The sequence below is a fragment of the Heptranchias perlo genome, chromosome 36 (assembly GCF_035084215.1).
Source record: "Heptranchias perlo isolate sHepPer1 chromosome 36, sHepPer1.hap1, whole genome shotgun sequence".
NCBI classification, from domain to species: domain Eukaryota; kingdom Metazoa; phylum Chordata; class Chondrichthyes; order Hexanchiformes; family Hexanchidae; genus Heptranchias; species Heptranchias perlo.
The window spans coordinates 10,751,747-10,770,447 of NC_090360.1; the positions used below are offsets into that span (position 1 = coordinate 10,751,747).

Here is an 18,701-nt window from a genome sequence, read left to right on the forward strand (position 1 = left end):
GACTCTACGTTGATTTCAATAACTTCAGATCATAACCACTGCTCCCATTTTTTTCGGACAGCAAGTGCTGGTTCTGCTGTTGCCATTTACAGCTACTCTGGACCAATCTTTTGTTTCTTAACTTGTCCCATTACCACCTTCCTTGCCTCGCACCATCATCCCCTCTGTCGTTTAATCACTCCTGCCCTCTACCCTATTGCAGACCTTCCCTTTTGTTCTTTACCCCCCCATCTATTTCTCTCCCCCCCCACCACCCCCGACCTTTCCCTGGCTCTGTACTTGCTTAAAAACTTTTAACATCCTCCAGTTCTGACGAAAAGGTCTTTGACCTGCAACACTAACTCTTTCTTTCTCCACAGATGCTGCCTGACTTGCTGAGCTTTTCCAGCATTTTCTGTTTTTAACCTCCAGTTTGTGTTGGCAGTCTTCCACCACCATCCCCCCCCCCTTTCCCAGTTTATGGTAACAAACTCCTTCCCCACTTTTACTTTGTTAATGTGGGCAATCTCCTTCCTCCTTCACCCCAAAATACAACCCCTCACTACTTCCCTCTTTAACTCCCAAAGCACTGCTCTCAGCTTCTGCCCACTTCCCTCTCACCTTTGTTGCCACCCATTCCCTCAGCGCTCGTCCTACCTAAGTGCTGCAGCTTATAGAAGGGATTCCAGCCACCGTGTACTGTAGGTGGGAATTCCCGTTCTCGTGACGAATCCCTTCCGTAGGAACAGGATTCTTCATGAAGCTTCACTGAGGGGAAAGGTCTCCAACCCACCTAATTTTTGTTAGCAAGAATGTTGCCAGGGCTTGAAAATTGCAGCTACGAGGAGAGATCGAATAGGCTGGGGTTGTTTTCCTTGGAGCAGAGGCGGCTGAGGGGAGATTTGATTGAGGGGTACAAAATTATGAGGGGTCCAGATGGAGTAGACACGAAGTAGCTGTTTCCCCTAGCGGAGAGTTCAAGAACTAGAGGACATAGATTTAAGCTGATTGGCAGAAGGATTAGAGGGGACGTGAGGAAAAACTTTTTTACCCAGAGGGTGGTGGGTGTATGGAATTTGCTGCCCGAATTGGTGGTAGAGGCAGGGACTCTCAACTCTTTCAAAAAGTACCTGGACCTGCACCTAAAGTGCTGTAAGCTGCAGGGCTACGGTCCGGGTGCTGGAAGGTGGGATTAGAATGGGCGCCTGGTTGTTCTTCGAGCCGGCGCGGACACGATGGGCCAAATGGCCCCCTTCTGTGCTGTATCCTTTCTATGGTAAATGTTGATACACTGGGCCACCCAAAGTGCTGACTGTCGGCATGAGATGCTAACTGTTGGAATATGTGCTGGTTGCACGAGATGTAAAGAATGAGATGGTGGGTATAGCCTGCCAGCAACGCATGCTTACTCTATTGCTTTACTGGTCGCAGCAAGAGCTGTGAACAATGCACATTTCATTTTTTGAGAGTTTTTTGTTGCATCATGATACCCACTGACTCAGGCCTGGGAGACATAGTCCCCCTCCACCCCCAGCACTACCAGGATAATGATCACTGGCTGGAAAATTCCAAGTTGATTACTCATACTGCAACCTGGGGGAGAAAGCACACACAGTCATGTGACGAGTTCACACACCCTCGCAAGCTTATGGTAACTGGCCACCAGTGAGTGTATGAGGGAGACCATGTATGGCTCAAGATCTTTTCTTGCCATATCAAATGTCAAATCAGCTGCATTTCAACTGGGTGGAGGGTACCAACTGTCCTCATAATGACATGAATTGGAGTACAGACGGGCTAAGATCAATCAAGGAGACCTTGAGCTGAGTTTGCCAGCTTCCCCTACCAGAACCAATGCTTTTTTTAAAATCTGTTCATGGGATGTGGGAATTGTTGGCAAGGCCAGCATTTATTACCCATCCCTAATTGCCCTTGAGAAGGTGGTGGTGAGCCACCGCTGCAGTCCGTGTGGTGAAGGTTCTCCCAAAGTGCTGTTAGGTAGGGAGTTCCAGGATTTTGACCCAGCGACGATGAAGGAACGGCGATATATTTCCCAAGTCGGGATGGTGTGTGACTTGGAGGGGAACGTGCAGGTGGTGTTCCTATGTGCCTGCTGCTCTTGTCCTTCCAGGTGGTAGAGGTCGGCGGTTTGGGAGGTGCTGTCGAAGAAGCCGTGGCGAGTTGCTGAAGTGCATCCTGTTGATGGTACACACTGCAGCCACGGTGCACCGGTGGTGAAGGGATTGAATGTTTAGGGTGGTGGATGGGGTGCCAATCAAGCGGGCTGCTTTGTCCTGGATGGTATCGAGCTTCTTGTGTTGTTGGAGCTGCACTCATCCAGGCAAGTGGAGAGTATTCCATCACACTCCTGACTTGTGCCTTTTAAATGGTGGAAAGGCTTTGGGGAGTCAGCAAGTGAGTCACTCGCCACAGAATACCCAGCCTCTGACCTGCTCTTATAGCCACAGTATTTATATGGCAAGCCCAGTTAAGTTTCTGGTCAATGGTGACCCCCAGGATGTTGATGGTGGGGGATTCAGCGATGGTAATGCCATTGAATGTCAAGGGGAGGTGGTTCGACCCTCTCTTGTTGGAGAAAGTCATTGCCTGACACTTTTCTGGTGCAAATATTACTTGCCACTTATGAGCTCAAGCCTGGATGTTGTCCAGGTCTTGCTGCATGGGGGCTCGGACTGCTTCATTATCTGAGGGGTTGCGAATGGAACTGAACACTGTGCAAGCACCAGTGAACATCCCCATTTCTGACCTTTATTATGGAGGGAAGGTCATTGATGAAGCAGCTGAAGATGGTTGGCCTAAGGACACTGCCCTGAGGAACTCCAGTAATGACCTGGGGCTGAGATGATTGGCCTTCAACAACCACTACCATCTTCCTTTGTGCTAGGTATGACTAGCCACTGGAGAGTTTTCCCATTGCCTTCAATTTTACCAGGGCTCCTTGGTGCCACACTCGGTCAAATGCTGCCTTGATGTCAAGGGCAGTCACTCTCACCTCACCTCTGGAATTCAGCTCTTTTGTCCATGTTTGGACTAAGGCTGGTGCCGAGTGGTCCTGGCGGAACCCAAACTGAGCATTGGTGAGTAGGTGCCGCTTGATTGCACTGTCGATGACACCTTCCATCACTTTGCTTATGATTGAGAGTAGACTGACGAAGTGGTAATTGGTCGGATTGGATTTGTCCTGATTTTTGTGGACAGGACATATCTGGGCAATTTTCCACTTTGTCGGGTAGATGCCAGTGTTGTAGTTGTACTAGAACAGCTTGACTAAAGGCACGGCTAGTTCTGGAGCATAAGTCTTCAGCACTTCAGCTGGGATGTTGTCGGGGCCCATAGCCTTTGTTGTATCCAGTGCACTCACCCGTTTCTTGATATCACGTGGAGTGAATCAAATTGGCTGAAGACTGGCTTCTGTGATGTTGGGGATGTCAGGAGGAGGCCGAGATGGATCATCCACTCGGCACTTCTGGCTGAAGATGGTTGCAAACGCTTCAGCCTTGTCTTTTGCACTCACATGCTGGACTCCGCCATCATTGAGGATGGGAATGTTCACATCGTCGCCTCCTCCCGTTAGTTGTTTAATTGTCCACCACCATTCACGACTGGATGTGGGAGGACTGCAGAGCTTTGATCTGATCGGTTGGTTGTGGAATTGCTTAACTCTGTCTATAGCATGCTGCTTCCGCTGTTTAGCATGCACTTAGTCTTGTGTTGTCGCTTCACCAGATTGGCTCCTCATTTTTAGGTATGCCTGGTGCTGCTCCTGGCATGCTCTTCTACACTCCTCATTGAAACAGGGTTGCTCCCCTGGCTTGTTGATAATGGTAGAGTGAGGAATATGCCAGGCCATGAGGTTAGATTGTGTTGGAATACAATTCTGCTGCTGCTGATGGCCCACAGCGCCTCATGGATGTCCAGTTTTAAGCTGCTAGATCTGTTCTGAATCTATCCCATTTAGCACGGTGGTAGTGCCACACAACACATTGGATGGTGTCCTCAGTGTGAAGACGGGACTTTGTCTCCACAAGGACTCTGCGGCGGTCACTCTTACCAATACTGTCATGGACAGATGCATCTGTGACAGGTAGATTGGTGAGGACAAGGTCAAGTAGGTTTTTCCCTCGTGTTGGTTCGCTCACTACCTACCGCAGGCCCAGTCTGGCAGCTATGTCCTTCAGGACTTGGCCAGCTCGGTCAGTAGTGGTGCTACCGAGCCATTCTTGGTGATGGACTTTGAAGTCCCCCACCCAGAGCACATTCTGTGATCTTGTTACCCTCAGTGCTTCCTCCAATGATGTCCAATGATGTGGACATTGTGCCACAACATGGCTTGAACTTTAGATCTGCTTCGATCTGCCATGGACTGGCATCTTCAGTCAGTAAATTTCTTGCCGAACAGATAAGTGTTTGATGTGATGCTTGTTCTACCGTTCTGACTTACTCTACTGGTTGAATAGGCATGTGTATGGTATCAGACATACTGTCATAAGTGCATGGTTCAACTGTTCCAACTAATCAGATGGAGCCAGTTGTGCTGACCCAAAACAGACATGTTTGTGAATGCTACAGGGCCCCTTGCTCTATAAAGGGAAAGCCAGTGTCCTCCAGCAACAAAGCACAAAGGTCCCCAGAGCTCACTAACTGCACTTCGACGTCAGCAACAGCTGAGCAAAGGTAACATTTTATTTTTCCCACACTGACACCTTGTGGCTGGAAGATCAGATGTTGCGCTGTTTCTGTGAATGTATCTATGGAGGAGTCCAATCCAGATTCTCTTCGAAGTTTCTTGCAGATTTTAGTACTTTTTAAATCACACCAATCGTAGATCGCAAGCATTGAGCGTTGTTTTTAAATTGTGTCGATTGTTAAGGGGGTTTTAGAATAAATTGAAGAGAAATGCAAAGTACTGCATATTGCAGTGACAAAAAGTAGCGTTTTTGATTTGTATTTGTGTGTGGCTTTCTCTTTCTATGCTGTGTGTGCACGCACTCTTGCTCTTCCTGTGTTAGTCTCACACTCTTGACTGTCGGTCTTTGGCGGTTTAAAAAAAAGGTTGTGAATGCTGCAAATCTTCAATTTTAAGAACTGGAAATGCACACTAGGTTGTTCAGCATCTAACAGAGAACTACAGGTTAACATTTCAGATATTCTGCTGAAGTCACAACTGAAATGTTAACCAATCCTCTTCCATATGCTGACCAACCTGCTGTACATCTCCAGTATTTTCTGTACCTATTATACTTTCAGTGTGTCCGTGTCACTTACGCTGTTCTGTCACTTGCACTTGATTTCTCCTGAAAGGGAGAAAATTAGATTTTGAAATCTTTTCCAAGGCCTTGCCTTCTGACCCTGACAACAGTTGCCACACAGATATGACCTTGCATCCCATAGCCCTCCTTACAAATCCATTCAGCAAAGAAAAGCTCCAGAAAAACTAATTGTTTCTTCAACTTAAAACAGTGTCAAGATGTTTCCTTCTAAAGTTACAGGCTGGAGTGAATCTTGCTGCCAGTGGGACTTGTGGGATGAAATCAGAGTTTGAGATATTAGTGTGTAACATGTAAACATTTCTATAAAATTTCTTTGCTGTTTTAACATAAAAATACTCTTTCAATTTATTTTAAATGGGCTAACCTTTTGTTCAAATAATGGCCAGAGAAATTTCACACACAACTTATGAAAGTGATCTAACCGTGGCTAACTACAGAAGTTAAGGATAGTATTAGATTAAAAGAGGCTTACAATGTTGCCAAAAAGTAGTAAGCCTGAGGATTGGGGACAGGGAGGTTTAGAAATCAGCAAAGTATGACCAAGAAATTGATAGAGGGGGAAAAATTGAATGAGAATAAACTAGCAAGAAATATAAAAGCAGATTGTAAGAGCTTCCACAAGTACGTAAAAAGGAAGAGATTAGCAAAAGTAAACTTAGAGGCAGAGACAGGAGAAATTATAATGGGGAATAAGGAAACGGCAGAAACGTTAAACAAATATTTTGTATCTGTCTTCACAGTAGAAGACACAAAAAACCTATCAAATAGTGGGGAACTAAGGGTCTAATGAAAGGGAGGAACCTGAAGTAATAATAGTGAAGAAAAAGTACTGGAGAAATTAATGGGACTAAAAGCTGACAAATCCCCTGGACCTGGTGGCCTACATCCTAGGGTTTTAAGAGGTGGCTGCAGAGATAGTGGGTGCATTGGTTTTGATCTTCAGAATGCCCTAGATTCTGGAACAGTCCCTGTGGATTGGAAGGTAGCAAATGTAACCCTGCTATTCAAGAAAGGAGGGAGAGAGAAAACAGGGAACTATGGGCCAGTTAGCCTGACATCATTAGTAGGGAAAACGCTAGAATCTATTAAGGACATAGTAACGGGGTACTTAGAAAATCATATGATTAGGCAGAGTCAACACTGTTTTATGAAAGGGAAATCATGTTTGACACATCTGTTCGTTTTTTGAAGGTGTAATTAGCAGGGTAGATAAGGGGGAGCCAGTGGATGTAGTATATTTGAATTTTCAAAAGGCATTCAATAAGGTGTCACACAAGAGGTTGTTACACAAGATTAGGGCTCATGGGATGGGGGCGGGGGGGGGGGGGGGTAATAGCATGGATTGAGGATTGGTTTTCTGTCTTTCAATTGAGAGTAGGAATAAACGGGTCATTTTCAGGTTGTAACCAGTGGGGTGCTGCAAGGATCAGTGTTTGGCCCTCAGCTATTTACAATCTATATTAATGACTTAGATGAAAGGACTGAGTGTAATATATCCAAGTTTACTGACGATACAAAGCTAGGTGGGAAAGTAAACTGTGAGGAACACATAGAGTCTGCAAAGGGATATAGACAGGTTAAGTGACTGAGCAAGAAGGTGGCAAATGGAGTATAATGTGGGGAAGTGAAGTTATTCACTTGTAGGAAGAATAGAAAAATTGAATATTTTTAAAATGGTGACAAACTATTAATTGTTGGTGTTCAGAGGGATTTGGGTGTCCCTGTACATGAAACACAAAGTTGACATGCAGGTACAGCAAGCAATTAGGAAGGCAAATAGTATGTTGGCCTTAATTGCAAGGGGGTTGAAGTAAAAGAGTAAGGAAAACTTGCTGCAATTGTCCAGGCCTTTGGTGAGTCCATACCTGGAGTATTGTGTACAGTTTTGATCTCCTTACCTAAGGAAGGATATACTTGCCTTTAGAGGGGGTGCAGTGAAGGTTCACTGGATTGATTCCTGGGATGAGAGGATTGTCCTATGAGGAGAGAGTGAGTAGAATGGGCCTATCCTGTCTGGAGTTTAGAAGAATGAGAGGTGATCTCATTGAAATATAAGATAAGATTCTGAGAGGGCTTGACAGGGTAAGTGCTGAGGTTGTTTCCCCTGGCTGGAGAGTCAAGAACTAGGGGGCATAGTCTTAGGGTAAGGGGGTCAGACATTTAGGACTGAGATGAGGAGAGATTTCTTCACTCAGAGGATCGTGAATCTTTGGAATTCTCTACCCCAGAGGGCTGTGGATGCTCAGTCGCTGAGTATATTCAAGGCTGAGATCGACAGATTTTTTGGACTGTAAGGGAATTCAGGAATATGGGGATCGGGTGGGAAAGTGGAGTTGAGGTCGAAGATCAGCCATGATCTTATTGAATTGCGGAGCAGGCTGGAGGGGCCATACTGCCTACTCCTATTTATTTTATGTTCTTAAAGCTCTTCTTACTAATATTGTTCAGTGTGATTTCACTCTGTGGATGTGCTGGTACAAAATAAGGAAATGGCAACAAGGTACAAAACCAGGTGCTAATAAGGCTTGCAGTCAAATTATAAGCATAAGTGCAAAATAGCATTTGTCTCCTTGAGTTGAGGGAAAGCTGGGACTAATTTGTGTTGTGATACAGCACAGTTGTGGGAATTAAATTAATGTGTCTAGATTTTTACCAGGCGATTCGAACAGCACAAATCTTTTGAGATACTCTTTTGTCGGTGGGTTAGGAAAATGTTCCAAGCTAAATATATCATGATATTGCCACTCGTAGGTTGATCAAGTATTTTACTCTTTATGTGCATTAATCATATTAACCTTAATTGTTTACTTTCTACCTAATGGAGGATTGCAACCATGTCCAAAAGGTGATACTGAAATGAGGTTTGGGTAAATAAAAATAAATTCTACTGGTCTCAGACTTAGAATGCCAAGTACAATTGGCAAAACTGCAGTTATACTGTGGGCAGCGATTCCCATTCCGCCTCCTATGCACAGATCTTTGCACCTTCACTGCTTTTCTCTGTGTCTATAGCAGGTAGGAGCATCTGTTTCCTCAAACTGCTAACGAGGCTTGATTCTAAGTTTGTAAAGTGCCCAGCAGATCTCACCAACCAGTTGTGAAATTTTAAAGCAGGCCTCACTCTGTACTAGACACGCATTACTTAATGGATTCAGGAGTCAGGCTGGCACCTGACTCCCAAGGTAAATTGCCACTTTTTGCAATTATGCAGAGCTGTTTCCCATATGCATAAACATAAAAATGGCACAATAACCACAGCCTTAAACCATACTGTTACATCCATTCTAAGTTCAATCAATATATTTCCACCATTGCAGAATTTGGAAGTTGTTCAGATGCCAACTAGAGACTGAAGAACGCTGCCTCAGTTTCAAGTATTTTTAGGAAATATAAACTCTTTAAATCCATAATTGACAAACTGGAAATTCACCTCGTACATGTCAGTATTTGAATTCAAATCCTTGCTTTAAAATTGCAGTCATCGACCTGATACGTTAACTCTGTTTCTTTCTCCACAGAGGCTGCCTGACCTGCTGAGTATTTCCAGCACTTTCAGTTGTCACTGCAAAAATAAGTAGACGTGCTGATATATGGACAAATGCTTAATTTTGTAAAACAAAAACCGAAAACTCGCCAGGCAGCAGCTGTTGAGGGAACAAGACCAATCGACGTTTCAGGTGTGAGCCCTTTTATGCTGCAGCTGTAGAACGCACAATAGGCACCAGATGGCGATAGACATACCGCGCTGGTTAGCAAAATGCAAGTTCTCCACATGGTTGAGATGTCCTCAGCACATTAATAATGAATTGACCGATGTTTAAATCGAACTGCTAAAGTAGAATTGTGATCTAAACATTAATTTAAAAATAATTTAGTATTGTGTAATGCTCTTGGTTTCAAAGACTTGCACTTGAAATGCATTGGTCATTTTTTTTGGGTGATGGATTTTTCAGTCTCCGCTTATTACACTCAATGTAATTGTGCATCAATATTTAGTGTTGATCTGTTTTAAACTATTGCATTTAGTTCGTAGTTTTTTTAGGCGCTCTGTGGAACCTACCAAACTTTTTAAAGAGTAAGATACATAGTTTTTAATGATCCTGGTGCCAGGTTTTGAAATAAAACATTTTTACAAACAAATAACATTGCACAAACTAGCAATCTTAGGTCATGTCCCCCATATTTGTAGAAAGTATGACTGATTGATAAGATGCACATTTGGATATTGTTGAACAGGAAGGAGCTTTTCACTCCAGGAAGCTCTGCACTATTTTTTTATGGTTTTAGAGTAGAAGGAAGAATAAATGATTCCCAAATGTAACCTTTTGGGAATATTAAGCTTGAGACTGAAGGAGCTCCCAGTCTCTCGCCTTTTAGAGAAAACTACGAGAATATATTCCTCATTATGGATCCGGTGGCCGATTATTTCTTGGTCCACAGAATAAAATCAAAAGGGGAAACGAGCAGTCGCTGGAAGGGTTAAAATCGAACCATTTCTGCGCAGACTCTGTTGTGAGACGGGTTAGTGGTTGTTACAATCCGGTGTTATCTGCCCACGATATGGTGCTGAACACACACTTAATCTTCCAGATAAGAGCAGCATCGCCTCCACCTCACGAACTAACCCATTGACACACACAAAAATGATACATCCCGTGCAATGTGACATTGTCCTGATCCCATACTTTATACATTTACTGTTTAATGCAAATTAATTTCGGGTTTTCTTTCCAGTAGCAAGACATGCTCTGCACCTAACCAATGCTCCCTTTCTGTTGAGTTGTTGCACTAAGGCTCTACCTGTTTCATTGGACGTGAGAGAGTGGTCAAATATTACAAATCTGATTGATTGTCCGGCAACGATGAATAGATTTTTGTCATAACTACCTCTGATGATCATCCATTTAAGAAATGAACAGGAAATGCAACACTGTCGAGCTCCCTAACACCGCCTAATTCACTCATTTCCCTTTTTGAATCTGGTGTGAAGGGAATTTTCAATGATCTGCAAAAAAAAAACTACCTGCTGTAAAAGTGAGATGACAAACATCATTTTACAAACGAAAGCAGCAGCGATGGGGAAACAGTGAGGAGATATTTGTGGAAACTATACTTTCAATATAAAAGATTAAACTGCAAAAATAATATATAAGAGATGAAACAGCTCTGGTAGTTTTACTGTTTGTTTTTTTTTTGGGAGGCAGTAAGGAAGTAGAATTAAATAAATGGAACCGAAGATAAAATCAGATTAAGCAGAGTGGGACAGTGTCAAACACTATCGGGCTGCGTCACTAAAGCAGAGAATCCTGCTCCTTCCCACCGACTGTCTGTGCGGCAACCGGTGTGTGAGAGAGAGAGAAGGTCGCTGAAGGGAAAAGGGGGGCGAATCCAAGCCAGCAAGCAAGCAGCAACGCCCCCACCCCCCCCTGCCCATCTTTGGGTCTCGGCTCCGCCTTTAGTTAAAAGGAAATAATAATCATGCACCTGTAAATCGCCTTTTGATGCCTGTGACAGGAGCTGTCACTGAAAGTGCTGGTCACCCGCCTCCCAGCAGATCGCCTGCTCCCGTGTCCAGGATCTCCTCTTGGGAGAGGGGGAGAGAGAGAGAGAAAGAGGGAAGAAACAACCGGCAACATTATTGCATGAGAGAGAGAGAGAGATTGGAACTGGTCACTACTGTCTATAAATAATCTTCCAAATAAGTCAGGCGGCTGGGAGAAGGGACATTGGGAGAAAAAACAAACAGTTGCCTGACACCATCGTCCTCCTCCTCCTCCTCCTCCTCCTCTCAGGATCATAAACCTGACTGAACGGAATTTGCTTTGGGGATTAATTCATTCTTGCGTCACTGTTATTTTGACAGGAAACCGAGGAAGAGAGAGTGTGAGGGGAAACAGGCAGGGGGAGGAGAGAGTGTCTTTTTAAAAAAAAAAATTATATATAAATGCATTGTGTTTTTTCTTTTTTGAAAGCGAGGAAATAAGCCGCATTTCTCTCTCTCTCTCTCTCTCTCCTCTCTCTTCCTTTTTCCCTCCCCCTTGTCAGCCAACATGGCTCTTGGCCGGGCGATGGGCCACCGCCACCGCCTCGCCCTCTCTGCCTCCTCTCCATGCTAACGATGGCCCATGGAAAACGCGTCCTCAAGCCGAGACTCTGCCGTGCTGAAGATGGAACCCGTCATCATCCCCATCGACGCCGAGGCGATCTGCGACAGCAATGACCAGCGCATGTGGTGGGCCTTCCTCGCCTCCTCCATGGTCACTTTCTTCGGGGGGCTCTTCATCATCCTGATCTGGCGGACCTGCCAGTACCTGTGGACAGTCTGCTGTCACTGCGGCCTCAAGAACAAGGTAAAAGAGGCCGGGGCTCCCAGTATTAACAACTCCCAATTCGTTATTGATAACTGTTGATCGTGTATCTGTGGATATTTATATTTATTTATATGTATATGTGTGTTTTTTTCTTTAAAAAAACTGCAATTTATTAATTGAGAATTTCCCCCAGTTTAATTCTGGAGGGGAGTCTCCTTGTGTCCTCCTCCTCCCCAGTGCAGGATCTCTGCATTTAACAGGTTGCAACGATCTGTTTTTTTTTTCCCCCCCTCTTTTACCAGATAGTTTCTGGATAAAATGCTACTGTTATCCGCCAGGAGTCGTGAATAAAACATTGTTGCTGAGAGCTGTATTGGGGAGTGACACCGAGTTTATTTTACTCCACAAGATTTTTTTAAAAAAGTGGTCAACACACAACAGTCTGAATTTTGATAATTTGTCAGCAGAGGTGAAATTATCCACTTGTGGCTCTTATCCTGCGCAGCTGTAGGTTGTGAATTGGTATACGGTTGGTTGTTGAGAATTGGTAGGAAATGATCAATGAATTAGAAATGTTAATATCTGGGGATGATTCGGTGTTAAATCGTGAATAGGTTTGAAGTCAAATAGTGCATCGTGGTCACTTATCCTGGGACTCTTGTGTCCCTCTCTCTCCTTTCCTACTGTTAAGAGTGATGGACCATTGCCGGGTGGAGGGTCCCAGAGATGATGGATGTCCTGTGTTAATTCGGTACAGGCAAATCTTCCAACGTAGACTCCCTTTGGAGGGCAATGCTTGCAGTCTGCGTGGGTTGGGGTGCATAATGTGAGCTTCAGTTTCTGAATAAAACTGACCACAGTCCCGCACTGCCCCCGCGTTACTGTGAGCGTCCAGTGACCGAGGGTATCTGGTCAGACACCCCACCAGTGCTGGAACTGCAGGTGACGGAGCGTCAGGTTTAATTACAAGAGGGTTACTCTCTGGTTTGCCAGCCCCATCACGCGCGATCAGCACACAGTTTTGGGCGAGCATACTTTCCTGCTCCACTGCGAGCTTTGAGCCAAATTTAACTCTCCTCAGAGATTGCACTCCAAAGAATGTAACACTTAATTTGTAGCATTTTATGAAGGTGCAAAGCAGTAGTGTCATTGCAATATAATGTAAAACAGCCATGGTTTCTACAAGAGCAATCAAACTTGGCCTCAGCCCCCTAGAGGATATATTTATTGAGTTTTTTTAAAGCATAAACTGCATTTTTAAGTCGTACTGACTTAGCCAGGATTAGGTAGAGTGACATATAGATGGCAGTCAGCTCACTGAGTCAGTCCCTGAGCCACTCACTGAGTGGTACAGGAATCAAACTAACAAGGTATGGTGTAGCTGTCGTTCCTTGAGGTGGTGCAATTCTAAACTGTCCAGCCCTGACTGAAGATTGGGAGAGTTCCTCCTGGTTTCATGATTTAAAATTTAGACGTGCATTTAAGTACAACACAAGTTAGCATCTCAACCATTCAACGGTCCAGTTTGGAGCCTAGTGTGTCAACAGGACCACAGGCCATAAAAATAGATGAGTGAAAAATTAAATTTGGAAAGGATACTAGAAGGAGCCTCTTCCTGCAAAGAGTGATAAATATCTGGAATAATCTGCCAGGTAAAGTAATAGATTCATCAATATTAGTGACATTCAAAGAACAGTTGGTTTTTAGGCTGAGTGAGCTTGAATACTGGAGGGATGGACTTTGAGCTGAACAGGCTTTACTCATCTTATACCCTGATTGTGTGTTACACTTTTTTAAAAAAAAACAATGCATGGCATCAAAATTGATTGTGAAGTTAACGTACAAGATAAGTGTACAAATTTGATTGTGAGGCTACTTTGTGTCAGCTTCGCTCCGTGGCAGTACTCCAGGACCTGAGTACATTCTGTAGGCTGATATTTTAGTGTAGTACTGGGCGAGTGTTGAATATCAGAGGTGCTGTCCTTTGAGATGTTAAACTGTGAGGCCCCAGCTGCCTGTTCCACTGGTTTGGGGTGATGTTAAATGTTAGTATTTGAAGAAGAGCAGAGAGTTCTCCCATTGTTCTTCCCTCGGGCATCACCACCAAAATCAGATCAACTTGTTATTCATGTCTGCTGTTTGTGGGACCTTGTGTACCAAATTGGTTGCTGCGATTGCCTACATAACAGCAGGGATTGACATTTCCAGTGATCTGTGTTTCTGAGATGTTGCATAAATGCAAGTCTTTCTTCTTTAAGGCTCCTTTTTGCAGGAGTTGACAGAAAGAATGAATGAAACAATAAGCATACCCTTAAACCGATAAATAATTAACTCTTGAAATCAACATCTGTGGTTAATTTCGAAGTGTTGTTGGTGGAGCTTTCGAAGCTGCCAGGGAATGAAAGAAGCACAGATTGAAAAGATTCTTTTCTATTGTTTATTAAAGTTTGAGGGTTGTAGTTGCTGAGGGAGAAAGTGATTTTTCCTTCGATTCTGACCTCTTGTGCATCCCCCCTCATCTCACCCCATGCCGTGCCTTCTGCTGTTCAAGCCTCTCTGGAATTCCCTCCCTAAACCTTTCTACCTCTTTGCCTCCCTCTCCTTTAAGACCCTCCTTAAAAAACCCATCTGTTTAATGAAGTTTTTGATTAGCCCTCCTAATTTCCCCTTCTTTGACTAGGTGTCCATTTTTATCTGATTGCACCTTTGTGAAGCACCTTGAGGGGTTTTATTATGTTAAAGGTGCTATGTGAATGCAAGTTGTTTTAAACCGCTGCAGCAACCTAGTCCCCTGCAAAGACATAGTTTTAAAAAAAAACTAATGAGCAGTTTGATTGCTTGTTGTGAACGGTATGATCAACTTATTTGTGATTCCACTGCTAAAAATTAAATTTCCAATATGATATTACTGTGATAAACCCCAGAACAATAGTTTAAGGGTCCACTGTATTGACTTGTCAGTGTGGGTCTAGTGCAATCTTTTTGATTGTCAAAGATCTGTTTTTATCGATGTATCTATAAACAAAACCAGCATCATTAAGGATGTGCAAACTTGCATTCTTTCATATTAGACAAGGCCACTAAGTCACTGAAATAACAGTGTAGATCGTTATGAGCTGTCACTATAATCCACAGTCTCTCACTCACCCCAGTGGGACAGGAGCGCCATTTAAATATTATCTACCTCGACCATTTAAGACTGATTTAAGATTTTGTAATGAAACAAATAAAATATGAATAATTCATTATGAAGTTACAGTCCATCTCACCTGATGGCTCAGTGGGTAAGTGCAGGTCCCAGGGGAGTTCTGAGACTTTCAAGATGAGGTCTGCCCTAGATTCAATCTCTAGTTTGTGCTGTGTAGCTGATTTAAGCCAGGATCACTGCTGGCTGCAGATCCCCTGAGTCACGGAAGGTGGGGAGGTGGGGAGGTGGAGAAATTCAGCTCTGGTTTCTCCTTCTGATCTCCATCCAGTGACCCCTGCTGGAAGGTGTATGTGTAGATGTTGTGTGGGGACAGTATCAGGCTCCACTGTGATGCCCTCCCCCCTCAGAGCTTATTACCCTGCTATACTTAAGGCTGGATTTTCCTCTCTTTCTGTGCCCATTTTCCAGTGGCACTGGAGCAGGTGGAGGATATCATGGGCAGGCATATTTAAATACACCACATTACCGATGTGGCAATGACAGGCAATGCTAGACATGAGTAGCACCTGGATGCAATAGACATCCAGTTTTGCTAGGTGATGCGTAACACAGGAAATTAAATGGGTGGAGTGATGATCAGTGAAGACTTTCGCATGGCTTAGTTAGTGATTTTTTTTAAAGCTGGGATGCTGAGTGCCCCTTTAAGCTGCTGCAGGTGTGGTAATCCTTGCCTCAGTGCTGACCTCCCAAGCGCCTGGTGAAAATGTGAATGGACCTGACCAAGTGAAATTCACCAGAGATTATTGTCCACCCTTCTACACTTAAGCTGGCAATTGCACTGGCAAGGAAAATCCAGGCCTTGCTCTCGAGGCTCACATATGCAGACTGGCCATTTGGGTGAGAACCCTGTCCTGCTGACATACTGATGGAGGAGGTTGATTGACGCCAATTTATAAGTTCTCATATCTAACCGCAACCTCATTCAGGCCACTCTGTCGTCAGGCAAGTTTGAGTATATAGAATGCTGTCAATCTCAATGCTGCATTTTCGATGGAGGGCTACTTAGGAGTGTGTTCCAAAGATGAATGCAGTTCTCTCCCTAGTTTTGTTTTTTCCTTATGCTGTCTGGCTTCAAGAAAAATTGCATCACTTGATGTTTTCATACAATAAAAAGTGTATTTATTTTGGTGCAATTGGACTGTTTGTTTTGTTCACTGTCCATGGAGCATTGAGTTCGCTATGAGTCAACAACAGGTTATTAATAAACCTGCAGTAAGGGCACATAAACTGCTCGTACCTTTTGTGTGAACATCCACGAATCAAGGACATGGGTCACAAGAACACGATCAGCGTCTGCACTGAAAGCCTCTGCCATCAAAGAAACAGACAATTTTTCTACGTACACTTTGAATAGTATATGCATTGTCAGCCTTGGCTCAGTGGTAGCACACTCGTCACTGAGTCAGAAGGTTGTGGGTTCAAGCCCAATTTCAAGACTTGAACATGTAATCTGTGCTGACACTTCAGTGCTGCACTGTCAGAGGTGCCATCTTTCGGATGAGATGTTAAACCGAGTCCCAACTGCTTGGCAGGTGGACATTGAAGATCCCCATGGCACTTTTCGAAGAAGAGCAGGGGAATTCTCCTGGTGTCCTGGCCAACATTGATCCTTCAACCTACATCACCAAAAGCAGATGAACTGATCATTATCTCATTGCTGTTTGTGGGACCTTGCTGGGTGCAAATTGGCTGCGGCGTTTCCTACATTATAACAGTGACCACACTTCAAAAGTAATTAATTGGCTGTGAAGCACTTTGGGACAGCCCGAGGATATCAAAGGATCTCTAGAATGCAAGTTCGTTCTTTATCCACCATTTAAAAAAAAATTAAAGTACTAGCTACCAGGGAATGAATCAAGGCAGTAATGGAATTGTAGGGCACAGATCATGTTTCATAAACTGTTCGATCCTCATTCTTGCAGTTTATTATGTTATCTGAATGCTGCAACTAGATTACGGGCATGTAAACAGTTCCCAGTATCCATTTATAGACTGTCTGGGAGGATTAAAGTTTAAACATGATTCTGAAAATCTGTGACATGAATATGAACATGAGGTAACGCTCATTACAGACCACTGATTGTGTCTTGATGTCTGTATGTACTATTATGCCTTTAGAAATTCACTATAATGTCTTGAAACTTTGCTACAGATCCAGTGTTAGTAGAAGTGTTGTTATCTCTTTTTGGAGGGGTTTGATTGCAGTGCGTGTTGCTCCCAGGAAGCACAGACAATTTGTGCTTTAGATTTGGACCATGTGTGAAAATTCAGTTTTGCGTGGGGTTGGGGGCAGGAAGATTTCATGTGTGATTCTTGTTGTGGTGTTTTCAGCACTCTTTAATAACGAGGATTCTGATCCGTGCCAGTCCCACCGTCAAGTCTCTCCACTGGAACCTTCTGCACCTCGTTCTCTTAGTAACTGCTCCAGCTCTTGCTCATTTTCACCTCAAGCCAGCATTCCTGATACCACCTTGGCTCAAATCCCATATCTGCCATTAATGGATGTGCTGCTTTAGATAACAAAAAACTTTTAAAAGTTTTTTTTGTCATTTTTAACCTAATAAACAGTTTAATTTAGATGGAAGAGAAAGAGCCAGTTGAAATTAGTAGAAAATTGAAGAGTTTTTGTCTTAATTTTGTTTATTTTCAAAATTAAATAGTGAAAAAACTTTTTTTCTGCCTTTTTTTAACATTCTGAAAAAAGTTTCAACTAGAAAAATGTAAGAATAAAACAAAATCTGCCTAATAGTAGATTGGAGGTTCAAACACAGTCAATCTTGGGAGCACTTGTTTCACATTGATTGAACTGAAGAGAAAGACGGAGGTGCAAAAGTATGTTTAATAATTATGTCTGTATTGGCTGTGCCTCTGGAATATGTACTTGATAATTCTATATTAATATATCCAAGTGTATGATACTGGTTCTGATTAATTCTAAATATTGTTATTATAATCTCCCATCGGGGTTTTAATTAAACCCAATTCCACTATAGTCTTAATGATAAGTGAAAACTCTCTTGAACTGTGCGCCCCATCCCCATGTGTTTAACTGCCCCCCACTCCATGGGTCTAACTGCCCCCCTTCCCCCCCCCCCCCCCCCCACCATGTGTCTAACTGGCCCACTCCAGTTCATTAATTGGTTGCTAATCATCTGTCCTGCTGTAAGTGTCCCACTGCTAGTCTGTATGACCCACTGGCTATTTGTGTGTTGGAAGTGAGAAAGTGTAGAGAAAGAAACAAAAAGCAATCAAAAAGGCAAATGGAATTTTGGCCTTTATCTCGAGGGGGATATAGAATACTAAGGGGAGCAAGTTATGCTTCAATTCAGACCCCATCTGGAGTACTGCGTTCCGTTCTGGGCACCACACCTCATGAAGGATATATTGGCCTTGGAGGATGTCCAGCTTAGATTCACCAGAATGATATCGAGGCTTAAAGGGTTAAATTATGAGGCTAGGTTGCATAAACTTGGCTCATATTCCCTTGAGTATAGAAGATTGAGTTGTAATCTAATCGAGGTGTTTAAAATGATAGAACAATTCAATAGGATAGATACAGAGAAACTGTTTCCTCTGGTCGGAGAGTCCAGAGCCAGGGGGCATAATCTTTAAAGTTAGAGCTAGGTCACTCAGAAGTGAAATCAGGAAGCACTTCTTTGCACAGGGTGGTAGAAATCCGGAACTCTGACCCTCAAAAGGCTGTGGGTGCTGGGTCAATTGAAACTTTCAAGACTGAGATTGATAGCTTTGCATTAGGTAAGGGTATCAAGGGATATAGAACAAAGACAGGAGTTGAGGTACAGATCGGCCATGATCTAATTGAATGGCAGAACAGGCTCGAGGGGCTGAATGGCCTACTCCTATTTCTACGTTCCTAAGATAAGACAGAGTTATGGAGGAAGATACTGCAAT

The 18,701-nt window shown here is 43.6% G+C and overlaps 1 protein-coding gene across 5 annotated transcripts in view; it reads left to right on the forward strand.

The window, feature by feature from the left end:
- The first annotated feature begins 11,090 nt into the window (after window positions 1-11,090).
- The window catches only part of kcnma1a (potassium large conductance calcium-activated channel, subfamily M, alpha member 1a), a 692,064-nt gene continuing 684,453 nt past the window's right edge, over window positions 11,091-18,701 (forward strand). For 4 of the 5 annotated variants that reach the window (XM_067972546.1, XM_067972543.1, XM_067972542.1 and 1 more), the window contains exon 1: window positions 11,091-11,620. In XM_067972546.1, coding sequence (XP_067828647.1) covers window positions 11,396-11,620 — 225 coding nt within the window. In that variant the 5' untranslated portion in view covers window positions 11,091-11,395. The remainder of the gene's footprint in view (window positions 11,621-18,701) is intronic. The other variant, XM_067972547.1, reaches the window with a different exon arrangement.